Source organism: Centruroides vittatus, unplaced genomic scaffold, assembly GCF_030686945.1.
Source record: "Centruroides vittatus isolate TY-2023 unplaced genomic scaffold, ASM3068694v2 contig_628, whole genome shotgun sequence".
NCBI classification, from domain to species: Eukaryota; Metazoa; Arthropoda; class Arachnida; order Scorpiones; family Buthidae; genus Centruroides; species Centruroides vittatus.
The window spans coordinates 1,530,507-1,543,791 of NW_027122385.1; the positions used below are offsets into that span (position 1 = coordinate 1,530,507).

General features: G+C 31.6%; 1 protein-coding gene across 1 annotated transcript in view; it reads left to right on the top strand.

Annotated features, from left to right (window-relative positions):
- Nucleotides 1-10,161, top strand: part of Fib (rRNA 2'-O-methyltransferase fibrillarin) — a 41,947-nt gene extending 31,786 nt beyond the window's left edge. The window contains exons 8-9 of the mRNA XM_067275523.1: nt 3,288-3,433; nt 10,081-10,161. Coding sequence (XP_067131624.1) covers nt 3,288-3,433; nt 10,081-10,102 — 168 coding nt within the window. The 3' untranslated portion in view covers nt 10,103-10,161. The remainder of the gene's footprint in view (nt 1-3,287; nt 3,434-10,080) is intronic.
- The last annotated feature ends 3,124 nt before the right edge of the window (nt 10,162-13,285 follow it).

Here is a 13,285-nt window from a genome sequence, read left to right on the forward strand (position 1 = left end):
AATCCATATTGGATACACTTATCTCCAGAAAATGCTGAATAAACCAGCCTAAGCTTTGTTAATACAGTGGAGCATCGATTATCTGACTCAATTGGGGACGAGTTGGTCGAATAACTGAAAAAAACGATAACCGAAAAGTATGAAATGATATATTATTAGTATATTAGTATATCCCATGTAATTTGTATATTAGTATATCGCTATTAACGTACTTTGCATTGAATTTTCATCAATGTTAAGCCTAACAAAATTTTTTTTAAAATAATAATCGTCGCTATTGTATCGTTAAAAATGATTTCTTTATTTTCCACAAAATAAAGACAAAAAAAATTAAGAATGGTTTAAATACTGGCCTCCGTTTCATGGTCGAGCCAGTGTTGCCAGCTAAAACACGCAAAAATTTAACAAAAGTAATTTTAAAGTAGCTAAGACACAGCCAAATATTGTAGCGCCACATCACTAGTGGACATTTGAATTTGCCGACTAGAACGCAGTCAGTTAACCAATGTGACGGTTAATTGGGGGTCAGATAATCGATGCTCTACTGTAGTTACTACAGGATTTTCTGTCATCATTATCATGGTCGTCAGTTTCTTTCTGCAGTTGATTATCTTCTTTTCTTACAAAATGAACTATTTCTTCTGAGGTTAACTTTACAAAATTATCCTCATTACGGTCAATTTCAATGAATTTTTCAGCAGCAAGTTGGATTGTGGAAGAGATGGTTGAAAGATAGCTGAGATCACTACTTAACATTTGAACACTGTTATTATAATCCTTGTCAATATGTGCCTTTTCTGTGAATAGACCAGTGTACAACCAGCAATTTTTTTATTGTGCTGGATGTCACTTAATCTCATAATTTTTTAATTAGCCACAAAGCAGATTTCAAGGACATCGAACAGGAATTTCATCATTGATGCATTCAATAATTTTCCTTACTTAATGGCATCTGTAGTTAGATTTAAAACTTTTTAGTGTGCCAGCATCAAATGGTTGCAGAATTCCTGTGCAATTTGCTGAAAGGAATTATATTTTCACATTGTTTAGATTGACTGTATTATGACAGGGTGCATTATCAATTAATAGCATGACATTATGGTTTTTTCTCTTCATATTTTTATTAAAATCTTCAATGAATTCTTGGAAAAGTAAGGCTGTCACCTAACCCTTTTCATTGTGCTTGTAGTGGCAATAAATAGAAGGATCGAAATTTTTAAAACGAGGCTTTATGAAGCTTCCAATAACAGTTACAGTTCTTTTATCACTATTATCTGAATTAAAACAAAAGGCAATTGTGATTCTATCTTTATTTATTTTTTTTTTTTTTTTTGCAGGCTTTCACAGGTACATGAGCAATTGTTTTGTCAGGTTGAAATCAGTAAAATAAATTCAGTTTCATCCATGTTATATGCATCTTTCATATCATACCATACTATTATTGTTGACAGACAAGTTCTTCCTTCTTCTACAACATTCAAATCAACTTCAGCAGTTTTACCATGTTTTTTTCTTGTAATAAGCCATGACACTGTTTAAATCGATGCAGCCACCCATTGCTGTAACTAAAATTGTTTACTTTTATTTGTTGCCCAAATATTTCTGCTTGCTTTCTTATCACATCAGTTGTAACAGTGCCATTCTTTGCATTTACTTGCACAATCCATATTACTATTGCTTTTTCAAGTTTGTCATATTTTCCAGTTATCATTTCTATAGTGGCTCTATTTTCTGCATTTGATTTTTTGGTTTAAAATATCCTCTGCCTTCCATCTATTTACATTTTTCTTCCAGAAAGAGAAAAGTGGCTGAAAATGTTTCACTATATACATAGATTTCTTTCTTTTTGCTGACTCTAAGGATAGATTTTTTTCTCTGTTACATAAAAGACTAAAACAATAACAGTGTACAGTACAATATGTACTCTACAGCATGAATTCGGAGCTCAAAATAATCTAAACAGTTTCAGACTAGACTGACAGAATGTGTTTCCAGCTCTCACTAACCATTATTTGGGCCATGTGCAGATGTTAACTGGAGAAGGTTAGGAATGACTGTTAACAGTCATTCCTAACCTTCAATTGGGTAAGAAAACACTGTTACTTGTGATGAAATTTCTTGTTTCTCACATTTTAAAATTGCTGGAAATGCATGTTTTGACAATATTTTACCTTAATTTTTGTGACAATAAAAATTGTGGCAGTTTAACCAAAATATCTTTAATGGAAAATGACAACTTTATTTTAAACCATGATTGGAGGATGGCAGTTTTTCCTACTCATTTACTATGGAATGAATCATTTATCCAAGACTTTTGGTGAAAAATTTGGGATGGTGGTACATGGAGGGGCAGTTTAAAGGAGTTGACTGTATGTTTGGGACATGCTAATTTTGATGACGTTAAACAGCTGATAACATATATGTGATTACAATAAATTGAGCCTACTGTTATTATATGGGAATGCCTTGAGATATAAGTTTAAATTGTTCCAAGACGGCTCATAACTTAAATGACTGGTATCTCAAATCAGTTTTTATTTGTGTAGCATCCGTACTTTTCGGACATTTCCAGAACTAGAAAGAAAGGACATTACACTAAACCATGAAGTTCAGACAAGTCATGGGCTAACTGGCAGATGCTTAACTGATACTTGCTCATATCTCAAGGCAAAAAATTGGCTGAATTCCAGCTCGTATCTTAAAAAAAAAAAAACTTATGTCCAAACACTCGTATCTCAGGGCATTACTGTATTTTGTAATCCTCAGTGTGTTAAAATAAAAGAACTTAAAACTTTTAACCTGAGTCAGATCTTAAAAGCTCAAAAATGTCAGTGCAATAAGTAAATCAGCTACTGGAAAAATAAACTATTAAAAAACAAAAACCTTAATGTTTCCAGCAATAAAAACTATTTAATAATAACGTTTTTGACTGTTTTAAACAGCCATCATTAGTTAAAACGAACTTAAACAAAAAAGAATGCAGAAAAAATAGAACCCAAGCAATACAAATATTTAAAATTCAAAAAATAATTCCAAAGTAAAAATGCCGTCGTATATTCTAATATACGACGGCATTTTTACTTTGGCCACAAAAGTTCTATGATTTTCAATTACAGAGTAAAAGTGATTCATGTAGAGGACACAAATAAATAAATGTAATATTTATGTTTTCTATGCACAAAGTACATATTGAATTATGTTTTTACTAAAATATAAAAAAAAAAAAAAGTTGACGTGAATATTTTAATGTAATGTTAAAAAGTATAAATTTTATTTTTTTATTTTAGGCCAATTGTATTGATTCTACAGCAGAACCAGAAGCAGTATTTGCAGGTGAAGTAAAAAAATTACAAGCAGAAAGAATGAAACCTCAGGAACAAATAACACTTGAGCCATATGAAAGAGATCATGCAGTTGTTGTAGGAATATATAGGTAAATTTGTTTAATATTTTATCAAAGAAAATTTTTTAATTTTTGAACATAAAAAGGAAATTAAAAATAATTATTATTCAGTCAATATGATTAAATTCAAATTTTAATAATTTGCATGCTTAATTGAAATTGTAGAAGAGCTATACATCTATACTGTAATATAATTGATAATATTAATATAACGTTGGCAGACACTAACTTATGTTTTTGTTTCAAATTCATAAAGTTGAATTAATTAACTTTACATATTTTGATTAAAAGATTAATCCTATCCACTCAGATGCTGCTGTAACAACATTTGTATTATATGTCCCAAGTCTTTTATTGCTATAGCGCATGAATTGTGAATGCACATTGGTGTGAGATCCCGCGAGGGTATGGAAAATATGAAATTATCTTCTATACTGCTTACATGACCCTGTTTGTCATAAACAGTTTCTCAGATTTGTCATGCCCAATTTAGGAGATGGTTCCTTACGGTTCTGAGTGGTAGGAGGGACTTAAAAATAAAAGATCGGAGATCGATGATCGCAAAATCAACGTTCTCCATAATGTCAGGATTTCTTGACATCGGGTTATCAGTTTTAGGACGCGTATAACCACGCGTGAATAATCGACTCGCAAAATGGCTTCAGCAATAAACGAATTATTCTTAGTCCAATTTTAAGTAAAACAAAGGTTATATTTATTGAGACTTAAAACTAGAATAATTACAAGATATACATAGTAAAATAAATAACTGAATTCCAAATAAACATGATAATAAATTGCATGGAAATTAACTAAAATGAATGATCTACAAATAACCTATTCGCGCTATCTCTGAACTATCAATCAGGTCAGTCTATAAGTTCATGCGTATTTTTATCTACAAAAAAAGCAGCAAAAAATTTTAATTAAATTTTAATTCAATCTATAATGTATTCACCATTATTTTGTACAATTTCTTGCCATCTTGATGGTAGCTTTTTAATTCAGTCTTTGTAAAATGATTTTAGTTTTGAATCAAAATATTCAGAAATAGCCTTTTTTACATTGTTCTCATCCTCAAAAGTTTTCCTTTTTAAAAAATTCTGCAAACTGCAAAAAAGATGATAATCACTGGGAGCAATATCTGGCGAATATGGTGAATGAGGTAAAATTTACCAGTTGTAGCTTTCAAGTTTCTGTACAGTTATTTTTGCAGTGTGTGGTCTGGCATTGTTATGCTGCAAGAGAACCTGCTTTCTGTTCACTAACGACGGTCGGATTTTTTTTCAATTTTTCATTTAAACTCTCTAATTGCTCACAATACATTTGAGCTGTAATTGTTTGATTAGGTTCTAACAGCTCAAAGTGAATTACACCTGACATATCCCACCAAACAGACAAAAGAATTTTTTTTGGATGCAACCCACCTTTTGCAGTCGGTTTGGCTGCTTGTCACAATCCATCCATTGTCTTTTTCTCGTCACATTATTATAGAGGATCCATTTTTCGTCTCCAGTAATCAGCTTACTAAGAAAAGGTTCTACAGCAATACAGGATAAAAGAGACGTGCAAATGTTTACACGCTGTTGTCGGTTAGCTATTGACAGTTCATGTGGTATCCATTTTCCTAGCTTTGAAACTTTTCCAATTTGTTGTAGGTGTCTATGAACAGTTCCATGGGATGAATTTAAACGTTTTGCAATTTCATCAACTGTTAAAGATGGTTCTGCTTCAACTAGTGCAGAGAGAGCATCATCATCAAAGTCAACAGGTCTTCCAGTACGAGCCTTATCCTCCACACTAAAATCATTGTTTCTAAATCTTTCAAACCACTTCTGCGCAGTCCTTGCACTAATTACAATTTGATTATGTACAGTATTTATTTTTTTTTGGCTGCATTTGTAGCATTCTCACCACTTAAAAGTAAAAAGTATAAAACATGTCTTTTGTATTCGTCGGTTACTTCCATTTTAACGAAAATAAACAACTGAAATGTTCACAATTCTGAACAGTATTATATGAATGAGATCCAATTTAACAGTTCAGTGTAAAAATTATCACATTAGACTGACATTTTTAACAGCAAAACAAGATTTTTCTCAAAGTCATAAAAATGCTCATGGACTTATGGACTGACCTGATATATGTGCCAAGAGAGTTTACAATCATCTATCAATTATAATACCTCAAGTTTGCTTCTTATAAGAGAGTATGACAAATTCAGATCATTCACATCTTCTATTATCTGGTCAGTTCGGTAGGATAAATCTTCCAACGATCCACCTAACTAAAAATGGCTCACTGCCTATCTACACATAAGAATGGCTTTTATCCTTCCATGGACTGTGCCTGATTTCAGTATGGCTTCTCCTATTCTCAGGACTGCGCCTAATTTCAGTATGGCGTATTCTGGTGGTCGCTTGATCTCCCAGGAACTGTGCAATTTGGCACTAAAACAGCTCCCTTTTATAGGACCTAGTGACCTGCAGCCGGTCAAGACTTGTTCTATGATTCATCTTCACTTCAGTCAGAAGGGGAAGTTTGATTTCCATCGAAGTTAAGCCTTGCCTAAATGCTTTCACTTTACAATTGAGGCTTTTTCTTTATCTACTAACTTTATATTATTTTATCTATAGAAGATCAACCAAGGTCTATGATTAAGGTTGATCATTTAGGTATATTCTGTTTTCTCTAACTAGGAGATTTTACTTTAACAAATGAAAAATGAAAGTAGTTATAGTATCTCCTGTTATGTCATCAAGGAAGTTATGTCAGAAACTTCCTTTTAGATAAAAATTTGTTAATGTTGTACAAAATATTATTTTTATATTAAATAATAAAATTTAAAATTGATTTTATTAAATTGTGGCTTTCGCAATCTCACATTGGCACTGCTATACCAACATGTACTACATCACAACTACATATGTATTGCTTTGTTATGTTCAAGTCATTATATACAGAGTTCTTGCCCACCTGGAAAATAGGGAGTTGGCAATTTTCATTAAGGTTCGGAAAAAGTCATTGAATTTGTCTCCTAGGCTATCATCATCATTTTGTTCACTGACAATATGGCCAGGTGTAGCTGTCTACAGGCAGCAAGAAGTAATGTGGTGCAATGCAACTTATGAGCAGGGGTGCAGGACCCAAAATTTTTCCCAAACACACAAAATTTGAAGAAAATTATTACACACAAAATAAAACCCTAATTTATGAATCAATTAATAATTATTTCTACATTATTTGGAAAATTTGAATTACATTATACAAATAATTAAATAAGCCTACTGTGCAATTTTCCATGTAATGCTAAACTGATAAGTTAACATAAAAATATTTTACATTGAAAGAATTCTTTAATTTAAGCACATGTCATCATCATAGGATAGCATATACCAGAGGTGGGCAAGCAAGAGTTCAGTGGGAGCCAAAATGTAGGTTTTGCAAAATGCATGGGAACCGCAGTTCTGTACTGTGGTGGTGGATAGTATGGTAAGGCAGGGAAAGATAGGGTGTCCTCCATCCGGGTCGAGAACTTGTTTTAAAAGAATAGATTTGAAATGTCAGTTTAATTTATTGCACCAACTTGGAAATAAATTACTAAATATTACATAGGTATATAATTACATATTTTCACAAAATTGTGGAAATAAAATTAAAAATAATAATAAAAGGCAGAAATTAACACTTTCAGCAAGAGCCACACGTAACTCAAAAAGAGCCGCTTTTGCCCATGTCTTGCATATACAGTTATAAATTTGACATAATACAATGATTAAAAGAAATAAAATTGAGGTCAATGCCATAAATTTTTATTTTTATTTTTAGTGATGCAGTTCTTAACAGACTTTTTGACATCCAAAAGTTCAAAATTTATTCAGGACAGTGACTTTGAAACAAATTTTTACTTAAAAATTTTAATTAAGGACAAACTTCAGTAATGGGCAAAAATACTTTAAAAAGGAAAATTTCTGATTTGGCAAGAAAATTTTTCTATTATTGAAATTATTTTCTCACTGTGCCATTTTGTCTAACTTCTAAAGTACTCCTTTACCCTGTTTAAGTTAAATTATTTTAAAAAGTTAATAGGAAAAAATTACATACATTTACAATTTAAATAATTTCATTAAAACATTATATTTTTTTGAAATTGGAATTTTAAAACAACACAAGTGGGTATGGGCACTAGTAATTAATACTGTTGATATGTGCGTAGCCCATCAATGGCTGAGTGGATAAAACCACTGGTCACAAGTTTGCATTTCACCAATGTTCTGGTCACATGTAATTTATACCAAATCAGTTTTTTAGATTCTAATAAAATAATTATTTTAACTTGTTACCAGAAAGAACAAGTTTTATATGTGTTACCGGCAAAACCCGATTTTACACCAAACTAGTTTTGCCTAGGCCAAACTAGTTTCGTGTAAGCATGTCAGGCCAAACTAGTTTAGAATTATTATTCAAGTATATTAATGGTTAATTTAAGTTCATCATAAAACACAAATAAGTTTATTTTTAATTTTAGTTTGATTTTAAAAGTTATTTTTATTATTTCGTTTGAATTTTTGAAAATATTTTTGAAAGTTAATTACCTTTAAAAGTGCATGGCTTAATTTAAAAAAATACAAACTGATAAGTACTGATTAGCTTATTTTTATTTTATAGTTTTGTTCAAGTGTTGTGTCACTTCTAATCAATACCGTTTTTGGTTAATTTACCCTAGGTATCGAAGATAGCGGCTCGTCTCCGATTCCAGCGATTAGAAGACAGGGAACAGTGGGGACGCACGTCCTAACCTAATCTAACCTATTCTAATAATTTGATTGGTAATAATTATGGTAATTTATTAGAATAGGGTAGGTTAGGTTAGAACGTGCATCCCCACTGTTCCCTGTCTTCTGGTTGCTGGAATCGGAGAGGAGCCGCAATCTTCGATATCTAGGGTAACATAAACCCCGTTTTTTTATAATTAAGTAGAGTATGTTTTAATAAATATTGTTCATCTAATTGATTGCCTTTTAATTTTATTTTAACCATTAATATACTTGAATAATAATTCTAAACTAGTTTGGCGTAAAATCGGGTTTTGCCGGTAACATATATATGTTTTTTTACTTTTCATTTGCATCAACACTATTTCACACACAATGTAACTTATATTATCAACTTTTAAGGAAAAGTAATTATTTAATTTTGACAACTTTAAATAAATCATTGCATTAGAAGATTTTTGCAATATGGGTGACTCACAATGTTAATAAAGTGTTTAGATCCAAATACAGAAACTGTGATTTGGCAAATCTTGTAATTATTATTTGGACACTACATTAAAATTGTACTCTTAGAATGTTTTTTTACCAACTGACAATTATATTCTGTGGTATATCCTAATTTTCTAAAACATTATGAGATTTATCATTATCTAATCTACAGAAGTACTTCCACTGTCACTCTCAATAACTTATATTTTCCCTTTCACTATTATGTTATTGTACTCACTATTCTGCTTAGTGTCATAATTATTTTCATTTTTTTTTCTACTATAGTATCACTCGAATTGTCTCTATATGTGGTAAGATCAAGAGTAAACTGGATTGTTTTGCTCTTTGGTAATAGAATGAAGTCTTTTTATCATCTTTGGATGGTAAAAAGGATCTTGATGATCATTGCTTTAAATATTTGAACATCAGTTTGCCAATTGGTATTAAATGTTTCAAATCAAAACACTTGCTACTTGTGATTTTGTAATATTTTAGCATTTTCCTGCAATTCAAGAATAAATTTGAAAATTGAGCAAAGAGTAAATGTTAAATGTTGTATTAAACTTCGAAAATGTGCCACAGATACCATTCAAATGCTTTAGGGAGCCTATGGCAATGAAGACATGGGCAAGACCACAATCTCCGTGATAGTATTTTGACCAAAAGGAATTTCTTCCTTATAGTCCTTATAGATTTTTTTTTTATCTGATTACATTTTATCATTTTTTGAAATTTGTGTTTTATACAAATTAAGGAGCTACATACGTACACTTAAAAAAATTTTTAACATCAGTCATGTAAATTTTCGGAAGGTGATACCAACAAAAAGTTTGGTCAAAATTGGATACTGGAACCTGAATATTTTGGGTTTAAAATTTTTGCTGGTGTGTCTTACATGATCTTCATATAAGTGTTATCACACTTTGCCCTTGAATATAAATATATTTCTTCAATTAATATTATATTTTTTTTATCAATGAATAAAAGTTATAGAATCAAATAGTGTTACCAATGGATAAAACAAAGTAAATTCAACATTCTTGTTATATCGATTCTGTCAAAAATTGAACGACTGGAATTGAACAATATCAATTCAGATAAAAATTTTTTGATTTCATTCATAGTGCTTCAATAAAATACAACTTCTATATTTATCTGGTAATTTGTTATATTTTGAAATTTTTACATCATGAAATTAAATTATGTTGTCACTTGTATCTACGAAATCTAGTGGATAAAAATATATATAGTGTGAGAGTAAATTGAATCAGTGTATTTTATATTAAACTTTATAGTTTACCATAAATTGTGAGAAAAATATTTTCACTTTCAAGTTTTTAATATATCTTTCTAGTTAATACTTTTTGATATATAAAAATATATTTCTTACTGATGATGATTTTATTTTTACAGGCCTCCTCCTAAAGAGAAATGAAGACAATTTTCCAGCTTTTACGAAATGTTACTAATAAATTTTTTTTATTATAAGCTAAATAGTGTAACTGGTTATTTTAGTTAAACATTTGCCATACAAAAAGTAATCCAGGCATCAACATTTTATCGTATATAAATACAGTATATATTGTTGGAATATGGACATATTTTATTCAGATCCAATGAGTTGAATTTCATATAAAGGTAAAATGATATATTTATACAACAGCTCGAAATTTATGAACATAAATTGATATTGTGAGACTGTAACAAATAGTTATTCAATTGGATTTTATATTAAAATTAATACAATAGAATTTTACAGAAATTAAATATTGGAAATAAACATTTTTAACGACAACACTTCCAAAACTAAAATCCAGCGAGAAAAATAAAAACATTTATTGAAGAACAAACGTTTCAACCTTTACAAAGTCTATTGGTAGAATGCAAATGAACATAACAGGAATTTAAATAACGTTCATTATGTACGAACGTCGCATGTGCAGGAACGCAGTAATACATTACAAAATAAAACAAGATGATGATAAAAAAAATTTTTTTAAAGTCAATTCCTACTTAGGTCAACAAAGAAAAATTTTATTTGTTACTTTTTATTAAATACAGGTACTCCTCACTTTACGACCTATCTGCTTAACGACCAATCGAGTTTCGACCTGCAATTCGGGGAATCCCCTTTCTCAGCTTGAATGTCGGTCACTGGCGAATGGTGACATGCGCACTAAGCGTACTATAATAGTCTTTTTATGAATAAATTTGAAGTTTGTTGCATAATTTGTATAATTTTACAACGATCCTATATTCCCGGCGCAAGTTCCTGGATTATCGACCAATTCGCTTAACAACGTAGTCGTCGGAACGGAACTCGGTCATAAAGTGAGGAGTACCTGTAATTACAAAGTTCGCTTTTTTTCTCCTCGCGCCTCTATCGGTCCGAATTGGCATATTGCTGACGGGCGCCACAGTTTAAATTTAATTAATTAATGAATTAATATTTGAAAAAACTATTAACATCAAGTGTCATCCACAACGATTGAAAATTTGAACAAGATAATATATATATATATATATATATATATATATTATCTTGTTCAAATTTTCAATCGTTAATACTTTTTATTCATCCACTCAAGTTCAAATACATTTTTTAAAACTTGTAGTGGATGACACTTATATATACACAATATATATATATATATATATATAGGGAGAGTGTTACTTATAAGCATTTAACCTTTTTTTGTGTGGTAATCGTTTTTTTTAAATTCCTGCTATTAGTTCACAAAGTCTGAATAAATAACTGATATATAACGATAAGATATGAACATAGTATATATACTAAGCCATAACTGTATAAAGCAGGGATGGACGACCCGCGTGGCATAAAGTATGAATAAATATATCAATTTCTCAGTTTCATGAGATATTCGAGAAAAATTCAAAAGTTATTTTCTACAACTTATATTTGTGAAAAGTTTTTCGCAATGAATTTAGTAAAAATTAAAACAAGAAACCGGCTAACAGACACATCGAAACTAATTTAAAACTAGCAGTGACTGATATTTAACCAAATATTTCCGATATATTACGTTTAGATCGGTGCCAGAAGCTATATTAAGTATATTCATATATATATATATATATATATTTTTTTTTTTTTTTTTTTTTTTTTGAAGTTCGTCGGATGTTAAATTTTTGTTTAATAAATTAAGAGATAGTCGCTCTGGAAACATTTTTTACTTCCCTAGACAATCTCCATTTTTTCTTTTGTTCTAGAACCCTGTTTTTAAAGAGCGTTTTTTGATATTGGATGGCTGAGTAGCCTATAAAGGAAGGTCTGGTCATCTAAAAGAAAAATTGTTCTAGAACAAAAGAAAAAATGGAGATTGTCTAGGGAAGTAAAAAATGTTTCCAGAGCGACTATGTCTTAATTTATTAAACATATATTCATATATAATTATAAATTAGCATAGGTAAAGAATTGTGATTTACCGACAGTTCCCCCTCTTCTCTTGTGTGCGGCCCGCGTCAGTTCAAAAGTTTTGAAATGCGGCCCTTACGTAGAAAAAGCTTGCCCATCCCTGGTATAAAGCATTACATAGTTAAATGAGCTTGACTACTACCTTCCATGCATGTGACGTAGGAGCCGTTCCTCTAGAAATACTCCTGTATATTTCGAGAATTTCCACGTATTTTAGACGCGATGATAATTCGTTTCGAATTAGAATGTGAGCTCTGTGTCCGATGCATAGGCGTCCTAGAAATTGAGTTGTGATCCTTCATCCTATTCATTAGGGATTAAATATAGTGCCAATGTATTCGTAGTGTCGATTTACTCTATGGTCAACGAAATTATGTGCACTCCTTTATTGTCTCTAAGTAATGAAATTGCATAACAGGAGAACTCCAACTGTGTTTTCATGGTCATCTCCCGAATAGCCCACCACAGGCTATTTTGACAACACGAGGTGTTGGGACCATTGAACTAGAGAGCTCGCATACACAGCGCTCAGGTTCAGGTTGCTCTTGGCAGACTACTAGATGATAGGATCCTCTGATAAGGAAGCATGTACACAGCCAACTGTATCATTATCCACCATCCAAATAGATGGCGCCATCATTACATACAGGTCCGTACCATTTCGAGGTGCCTGGGTAAGGAACACTTGGTATCGCGGCCGCGATTACCTGTGCTGCCTTGACATTATCCACTATCGCCTCTGGAATGCGTCGCTCCCGACAGGATTGGACAGAAATGGAATGGAACAAATCGAGATTCAGTTTGGGCACTGGCAACGGCATTAGGACAAAATCTAAAGAGGTTATTCATGTAATTTGTTAAAACAATCCAAAGAATGCATATCGAATGTTTCTCACGTGTTATTTTCCCGGCTGTTATGTATACATAACAAGATAAAGTATTGGAATCGTGTCAATGCTCACCAGTGGCCAAGTGGTCTCCTCACCTTGAACACTGGGAATTCGGTTGTGGGTTCGCGCCTCACTCGAATGAACTGCCCACATGGAGTTTTCTCCACGTTAATAACTCCTAAATAGGGGCCAGTTTCCCTTAAAAGACCCCCTAGGTAGATCGCGTAAGTGTTACGTTGCCATCAGTGGCGTAGCGAGGGGGGTGCAAGCAGGGCCGGATTTACATAGGGAT